At 40.1% G+C, this 9387-nt stretch overlaps 1 protein-coding gene across 1 annotated transcript in view; it reads left to right on the top strand.

Moving 5' to 3' along the window:
- The window catches only part of CCDC146 (coiled-coil domain containing 146), a 186793-nt gene that overhangs the window by 149651 nt on the left and 27755 nt on the right, over positions 1-9387 (top strand). Inside the window, exons 7-9 of the mRNA XM_011927719.1 lie at positions 2018-2091; positions 2991-3218; positions 4801-4987. Of these exons, the coding sequence (XP_011783109.1) occupies positions 2018-2091; positions 2991-3218; positions 4801-4987 (489 nt within the window). The remainder of the gene's footprint in view (positions 1-2017; positions 2092-2990; positions 3219-4800; positions 4988-9387) is intronic.

Below are 9387 nucleotides of genomic sequence, written 5' to 3'. Positions count from 1 at the left end.
TCCCAGCTACTCGGGAGGCTGAGGCAGGAGAATTGCTTGAACCCGGGAGGTGGAGATTGCAGTGAGCTGAGATCGCACCACTGCACTCCAGCCTAGGTGACAGAGTGAGACTCTGTCTCAAAAACAACAACAACAACAAAAACACATACATACACACACACACACACACACACACACACAAAACAATCAAATGTCCTAACCTCTCACATATATTTGTATTACCTTATCCTTGTCTGTTTGATTGCATTCCACTTCCTCTCACTATAAAAGGGATGAGAGGCCTGTATTTATGTTTTAGGAGATAATGAATTAAAATTCATTTTACTTTGAAAGACGTATAAATAACTCTCAAAACAGTTTAACCTAGAGCTGTTTTAAAAACAACATCTGAAACTCATTGGCCTAGGGGATAATGGTGATACACTTTGACCTATTTTTCTATAACAGTCCTAGAGCAGTCAGCCAAGATGTGCCCAGCTGCTGTCCAGAGCAAAGACCCTAGCAGAGATGGATTTAACAGGAACCCAGTGAAGCTTAAGTTCAGGCCCCTCACTTGCATGAACCTCTTCCGAGATGCTGTACCTAAGTTAGCATTTGTAATTTTTACTCTTTTTCTTAACGAGGGCCCTCCAGATGGTACAAGTTTCAGCCCCACAAAATGTGATCTGCCCCAGGACTGAGCAAGATCCCACAGAGAAATGTCTCGCCCACCACACTGCAGTGACGGATGCAACCTCCCTGCATGTGTGTTACCCCTGGCTCCAAAGTTCAATGACATCCTTGGGCAGGAAGGTGCTTGTCTATAACCCTTGCCATGTACATAAGACTCTTGAGACTTCAACTGAACCTCCCGTGAATCCACAGAGCATAGTGGGAGGTGTGGTGTTAGACAAACTTAGCTTCTGAGCTTGGCCTTGCCACTTACTAGCTGTGTGACTTCGGGAAACTTATTTAAGTTCTTGTAGCATGAGTCTTAGGTAGGGCTCCCCAGAAACAGAGCTTAAGACAACTACTAATGGAAGGAGAGCTCTAAGGAGAATCCTATAGGAGATGGAGGGAAGCAGGATAGAGCTGGGGAAGAAGATGGGCCAGAATACAGCTGCTTCAGGAGAACTCTAGTCTCAGCCTGATCCCATGGAGAACTCACGAAGTCATAAGTTACATCGTGGAGGCTGTTGCGCCCAGAGGTGGTGGTGGGGGGTGTCTATTAGATCACTGCATCGGTTAGTCATTGGTTGCAGCTTGCTCCCCTCCTCCCTCCACCCCCTGGCTCCCATTCCTTCACAAGGCAGCTCTGCTCAGCCAGTGACAATCTGATGGAGAGGAAATTAAGCATGAACCATTAGCAGTCACCCTTGCAGCATCTGAGGGGTGGGTGGGCAGATGGGCCCTGGCTTAATGATGGTTCAGCTTATGATTTTTCTACTTTACAGTAGTGTGAAAGCAGTATGCATTTAGTAGAAACCATGCTTCAAGTAGCCATGCAACCATTCCATTTTTCACTTTCAGCATTGAATAAATTACATTTATTGTACAGTATTCAATAAGTTACGTGTATTTACTGTGTGGCACTCAACACTTTATTATATAATAAGCTTTGTGTTAGGTGGATTATAGACTAATAAAAGTATCCTGAGAATGTAGCCTAGGCTAAGCTATGATTTCAGTAGGTTAGGTGTATTAAATACATTTTCGACTTAAGATAGTTTCAACTTACAATGGGTTTATTGGGATGTAACTGTATTGTATGTAGAGGACCATCTGTACCTCCATAAAGGGAATCTGGGCAGAAGACCAACAGTATTTGCTACACTCAGTTACCTCCTCTTCAAAATGATAACAAATACAGCTATCTTACAAGGTCATTGTGAGTATTAAATGGGATAATTAAAGCACACAGGGCAGATGGTAAGTATCTACATATCGTAGTTCCTTTCTCCCTCATATTTAATTTTCTTGTCTTAATTGCTTCTAGTCGAAAACCACATAATTTAACATGATTTCATTTCTTTGCTAGGATGAAGTGGCCCACCATCAAACCATTCCAGTACAAATTGGAAAAGAGATAGAAAAAATAACACGCAAAAAAGTGTATGATTCAATATTTTTACTTTGAATCCCTCCCAGTCCAAGTTATGTGTGCACACTGAAACGAGAGTACTAACCACTGACATGTTAAATTACTATGATAATTTTAGAATTGTCTGCTTTTGGCCGTGTCTAGGTTGTTTATATCAAGTTCTTTAAAAGAAAGTAATGCACCAAATTACTATCATTCATAATATTTATGGCTTAATTATGGGTCAAGATTCTGTTGCCAATTTATAAATCATATTTTTATGGAGAAATTCAATTGACTTTAACAGGGCTGTACATGGGATAGATTATGTGAACTGGTTAGAATTTCATGGTCTAGAAGTATATCAGCTAGGCAGCAGCCCAAAGACCAAATAATAGTAACTCCCAACTTTGCCACCCATTCATGTGTGTAACACCCCTCAGATGTTCAGAGTAGATTTGGAAGCAGAGGTCATTGAGGAAATTCTCAGTGTTTAGAGGAACCAAAAAAGATAAAAGATTTTAAGTGAAGATACAAAAATTCTGGAAAAACAATATGATTACTCTGGTGACTAATCTTAAGAGGAAAGGGAAAAATTAGGCAGGCACTAGTAACTGTTCTAAAAACTAAGCTCACCAACACCAAAGTTGAGAAACTCAGATCAATTCCAGGAGGCTGGTCAGGATGGGGGCTGAATCACAGGAGATGGTAGCAAATTGGGATCTGCAGAGAAAGTAGGGAGGCTGGGCAAATTCCTGCCTTCCGTGGCACTCAGTGAAGATACCCTCCAAGTCCCACCCATCTGTGGTGTTTACCCACTGCTGAGATCATTGAATTTATGATTATCTCTTCTGCTGCCTGGTTAGAAAGCAAGAATAGGTAAGGCCAACATGGCCTCAAAATAAGGCAAATGTGTGTGTATCCCCTACAGAGAAATGGAAAAGAAAAAAATTCTCTTGGAACAAGAAGTCAAAAACCTAAATGACTCCCTAAAGAAAGTTGAAAACAGGGTTAGTGCTATAGTGGAAGAGAAGGAAAATGTAATAAAGGAAGTTGAAGGCAAACGAGCCTTACTTGAAATCAAAGAACGAGAACATAACCAATTGGTCAAGCTATTGGAATTAGCCAGAGAGAATGAAGCAACTTCATTAACTGAAAGGTTAGTTATATTTATGTACGTTATGTTCTGTCATCTAAATTTTTCTTCAATTTATACTTGAGAATTCAAAACATAATCTTACTTTGGTGTTGAGTCATTAATATTTTTAAATAATTTTAAGTCAACTTTTACCATTAATATATTATCAGATAAAGCACTTTGAAGTATTTTTTGATACTTTACTCATACATTTTCTCAATTTTCTGTTACCAAATTTTCAGGACAAAATCTGTTATATGTTGTAAGTTTCTGAATGTGCCTTTGGAAAATTATATGACTGGAGTATGTTATGTTTAGTTCAGGGATTTTGCCAACAAATGAATGACATTTCTTAGGCCATCTTGACTTTTTTCTAATAGAAGTAATTTCATGGTGTAATTCCCTAAGAGAGTTTTATGTCCTGCTTTTTTTTTTTTTTTTTTTTTTTTTTTTTTGATGGAGTCTTGCCCAGGCTGGAATGCAGTGGTGTGATCTCAGCTCACTGAAAGCTCCACCTCCTGGGTTCAAGTGATTCTCCTGCCTCGGCCTCCCAAGTAGTTGGGACTACAGGTGTGCACCACCATGCCTGGCTAATTTTTTTTTTTTTTTTTAGTAGAGACAGGATTTCACCATGTTGGCCAGGTGGTCTCGATCTCTTGACCTCATGATTTCCCGTTTTGGCCTCCCAAAATGCTGGGATTACAGATGTGAGCCACCTCACCCAGCCTATGTCCTGCTTTTAAGTAGAATTTCAAGGAAACTGGAGGCTTCTATCTGCTAATCTGTTATTTTTTGGGGGGTGAGGGTTATAAGACTGCAGTTCTAAATGATACCAACTCACAAACCTAGTTGCCTTTGGCATTATTTACAATTTATGATTCCAATAGGAGAATAGTTGTGTATGTATATACTGAGCATGCTGTCTTTTATTAAACTTTTATTTTAAATTCAAGGTTACACATACAGGTTTGTTATAGGTAAACTTGTGTCATGGGGGGTTGTTGTACAGATTATTTTGTCATCCAGGTATTAAGCCTAGTACCTATTAGCGATTTTTCCTGATTCTCTCCCTCCCTCCTCACACCCTCCACCCTTCAAAAGGCTCCAGTGTGTGTTGTTCCTCTTTATGTGTCCATGTATCCTCATCATTTTGCTCCCACTTATAAGTGAGAACATGTAATATCTGGTTTTCTGTCCCTGCACTGGTTTGCTAAGGATAATGACCTCCAACTCCATCTACATTCCTGCAAAGGATATGATCTCATTCTTTTTTATGGCTGCATAATACTCCATGACATATGTACCACATTTTCTTTAACTGGTCTACCATTGATGGACATTTAGGTTGGTTCTATGTCTTTGCTATTGTGAATAGCACTGTGATGAGCAAATGTGTGCATGTGTCTTTATGATAGAACAGTTTATATTCCTTTGAGTATATACCCAGTAATAGGATTGCTGGGTCGAATGGTAGTTCTGTTTTTAGGTCTTTGCCAGAAGAGATTGGGAGCCAATATTCAACATGCTGTCTTGATAAGTTTTGAAACACATTTAGGACAGCTGATAACAAATCACTTTCATCTTCTTCCTTTACCTGGAACAGAGGGATATTGGATCTGAATTTACGCAACAGTCTCATTGACAAGCAGAACTACCATGATGAACTTTCTCGGAAGCAAAGAGAGAAAGAACGGGATTTTCGCAATTTAAGAAAGATGGAACTGCTCTTGAAAGTGTCCTGGGATGCACTTACGCAAACTCAAGCAATGCATCAAAGGCTTCTATTAGAGGTGAGGGCTGTAAACTATCATCTGATTTTTAAGCTCGGTGCTAACTTTTGAAGTAAAAATATTTTAGGAAGCTGTTCTTGCTGCCAATAGAGAAGAAGAAAATACAAGTAACAGAGAAAAGGTAATTTTCAAATGCATCAAGCCTATTATGAAATCTATAGTCCTATAATGTTTTGTAATCTCATTTTGCTCACCCAAGATTAGGGAAATGTCTTGTTTGGATCAGTTGTCCATCAGCCTGACCTGCGGAAGTGACTGGGTCATCCAGTTCTAGAAGAGCTAGAGGGTTCACTGCAGAGTGGGGCCAAGTGGATCATTATTTTCACCATTTGAAAGAGTCAGATCCAGCATGGTGTCATGGCAGACTATAACAGTGAAGGACTAGGTCAATTTATGTGGATATAGATGATCAGCAGCCTGCACTTCCAACTAGCCAAGGGCAATCCAGAACCCAGTGCCAGGCTCCTGGCTATTTCTGTGCAGGGTCGGAGGTATTCCAGTCAGAAGATGCTCAAGACAACTGTTACCTGCCTCTGTGTTCCCAAGTGAGGGGTTCTGTTGCCCCTGGTTCTCTCCTGTCTCAGAGGGCACTCCCTGTGGTAAATGACCAAGCACCACTGAAAGGGCAGAGGATGCTTGAGAGGGCTGCAGCCTTGTGCTAGAGCCTTCCTTGAGTGAAAAAGGGGTCAGCCTCTGAGATGAAGCAGCTAGGTATATAGAAACCTTTCTGATTCTCTTCAGGACTGTCATGCTCCAGAAACTTATGGAGGGTCACGACCTCAGAAATGTGAACAGGAGTTTCCAGCTGTGGTAGACACCTCTGATCCTAACCTATGCCTAGTTCTCCTCTCCTCCTGGGCACATAGAAAGTTTATACTTCCTTGCACCCTTTGCGGTTGTGCAGGGTCATATAACTCATTCTGGCCAGAGGACTGGAGACAAAAGTGACACATATCACTTCCAGCCTATTACATCTAGTTGCCAATGTGAGACCCTCTAGCTGTTTTTCCCTCTCCTGTGGTAATTGTGGAAGTGCATGACGCCGTGGCGGTGCTGTAAAATGGGAGCAGCCGGGAATGCTGAGCCAACAGTGGTCTCAGAGTCCTCTTGATTGCCCACAGGCTTTGTAGGAAACAGCTTTGGTAGTTCGAAGCCATGATATTTGGGGGTTATTTCTGTAGCATAACTTAGCCTGTCCTAACTGAAAGACCAACCTTAAGGAACATGTGTGAAAAAATTGGTTAGGGTTATAAGTGTTACAAACAGCTAGGACTTGGACTTGGTCTTGCTGTCAGATGGCACTTAAAATCTTCCAGAAGTTTTCTGGCCGGGGGCGGTGGCTGCTGCCTATAATCTCAGCACTTTGGGAGGCTGAGGTGGGCGGATCACTGAGGTCAGGAGTTCAAGACCAGCCTGGCCAACATGGTGAAACCCTGTCTCTACTAAAAATACAAAAATTGGCTGGGTGTGGTGGTGCACGCTCATGATCCTAGCTACTTGGGAGGCCGAGGCGGGAAAATCGCTTGAACCCGGGAGGCGGAGGTTGCAGTGAGCTGAGATTGCACCACTGCACTGCAGCCTGGATGACAGAGCCAGACTCCATCTCAAACAAAAAAGGAAGTTTTCTGTATCAGTGAGGCAAAACGTACTTTTATAGTCTTTTGCAAAACAAATAAAACATGTATGTTCTACTATATGTGTGTTTTTATAAATATTATTTTATATAACTGTTATACATAGTATATTTATGATATAAATACTTCTTATTTAATCATTTTATTGCAGTTCCAACAGGTAGATTTATTTGTATCATTCTGAAATCTCTTTAACTGTAGTAGCACCTTTTGCCTTAAAAGATTATTTTGTCTGATCTTAGTATAATAATATCAGTTACACTATCTTTTGGCCTGTTAGAGTCTGCATGGTATTATTTACTTTCATTTTGTTTTTCCTTTTTGGAGACAGTCTTGCTTTGCTGCCCAGGCTGGAGTGCAGGCACCGTCTCAGCTCACTGCAACCTCCACCTCCCGGGTTTAAGCAATTCTCATACCTCAGCCTCTCAGGAAGCTGGGATTACAGGCATGTGCCACCATACCCGGCTAATTTTTGTATTTTTAGTAGAGACGGGCTTTCACTATGTTGGCCAGGCAGGTCTCAAACTCCTGACCTCAAGTGATCTATCTGCCTTTGCCTCCCCAAAGTGCTGGGATTACAAGTGCGAGCCACCGCGCCCAGCCCTGTTTACTGTCACTCTTTCTGTGTCCTTATTTTGGTGTGTCTCATATACACAGCACATACTTTTCAAAATCTAGTCTGATAAATTCTGCCTTTTAATTCTTGTATTTGGTCTAAAAATTAATATTTAATGTAATTGTGGATATATTTGACCTTATTCTGTGATATTACTTTTGCTTTCTCTGTGTCCCATCTGCTTTATGTTCCATTTTCTCTCCCATATTTCCTTCCTTGGGATTAATCAACATTTCCTATTGTTCTGCTATCTTTGTTTTAGATATGCATCTGTTAGTTTTACATTATGTTTCTATTCTTCGGGTGGTTACCCTGAAGATTACAACAGTCATCTTTGACTTACTAGAGTCCAATATAAATTATTTGTATTTTTACTCCTTCCAAGACAGCACTAATACCTTTGATGATTTTAACTCTGGCTTACCTTTGCAACTCTCATGCCCTCAAACATATTTTTATTCCAACTTCCCAAGTTATTCTTGTTGGAAGCATTGGTTTACTACAAGCTACTCCATCTTAGCCCAAAGCATAGCATGTTAGGATGTTAAATTGGAACTCTGGGCAAACACAGACCCTGTGGCCACCCCACCTCAGTCGTAGTAAGATTTATAGTAGACAGCAGGTATAATGTCCATTCAAAGTACTAATGGAAACTTCAATGTGATGAGTAGGAGGCTCTTAAAACCAGCAAGTGTTGCTTGTACTAATAAAACAATTCCTGTTTATTGATCAAATAACTGTTCAGTAAGATTTCTTTAAACAATGGGATAAAATGTATAATTGCCTTTAATAACAATTTTGGTAGTTATGGTAGTAAGTAAAGTTAATCCATTCAATATGTTTCTAATGCTGAGCCATCAAAGCATTCTTCTTCATATTGAAGAGTAAGGTAACCTAAATAGAAGAAATAATTTGTCTCATAAATTAATAGTTCTTAGCTCAAAAAGCGTTATACATTGGTAAAAATCACAAGATTGGTTCTAAAAGACTATACACACAAAACAGACTTAGGTTCATTTCTACCAGAAAATCTAGATTAAATACCATAGAAGGGACATATAAACATAATACACAATGTAATCCTACTAGTTCCACTTCTAGTTAAAATAGAAAATGTTGTGACGGACCGTGGTCTCTGCTGACAGCCAGAAAAAAAATCAATAAACTAAAAATCATATGTTTTTAAGAGACATATGCAAATAGGAAGTAAATTCCACAAAGTCATCATCACTTCCTGGTGAGCAGAAACAGGTGGCCTTTTGCCTCCCTGAGACATTTGCCAAGTCTAGGCCTGGCCGTGTGGAAGATTTGCCTGCTATCGGCAGAGAGACTTTGCTGGGATTAGGCAAAACCATCAGAGCTTTTAATGACTATGTGCATTGGCATGACAAACTGGAATTCCTTAAGCAAAAGCATCATACTCTCATGTAATCTCACACATTACAGTGTACCTCTGCATTTAAACACGGCTTTGATTGACTTCCACTTGGCATTGAAAATAAATAAAACCATGATTCCTGGGATTTTGCTCTGACACTCACCATCATATTGTAGGGGTTAGAATATCATGAGTCTGTAAAGTTATTCGCTTTCTAAACATAAGATCATGTCCAAAATGGTGACAATGACAAAGTCATCTTACCAAGTGATTACGACACTTTCTATATACTATAATTTTTCTTTAATTGTAGTTTTCTAGCAATTCCATCTCCCTTTGCTCTGATTTAAAAGTGGTTCTGCATTTTTCTCTCTTCATGACTCATTTCAGTGTTCAAGGCAATGATAACAACATGCTGTACTGAGGAGAGCTTCACCTTTGAGTCAGGCAGAGTCAAGTTCAGATTCTAGATCCATTGAATTCCTTCCTATGTTGTTTCCAAACCTTTGAACTGGGATTATTGCAAAGAATGAGTGACTACAAATGGGAAAATGTGTGGTACAGAGAAGATACTCAGTAAATATTGCCATCCTTCCTTTATACATATGAACTCTTTGAAAGGCTAAAGTAAATGATAGTCAGGATGAGACTGTGAATACGGCTATTTGATTCCTATGGAGAAGATGGCATCATCATCAGACCCTACTGATGAACCCCGGAAATGCCTCTCAGTACCCACTCTACATCACCTGAATGACTGCACCTGTACACC

This window comes from Colobus angolensis, unplaced genomic scaffold (assembly GCF_000951035.1).
Source record: "Colobus angolensis palliatus isolate OR3802 unplaced genomic scaffold, Cang.pa_1.0 Scaffold74, whole genome shotgun sequence".
Classification (NCBI taxonomy): Eukaryota; Metazoa; Chordata; class Mammalia; order Primates; family Cercopithecidae; genus Colobus; species Colobus angolensis.
Note: the sequence above shows the minus strand (reverse complement) of the source record. Positions and strands in the feature narration are given on the sequence as shown.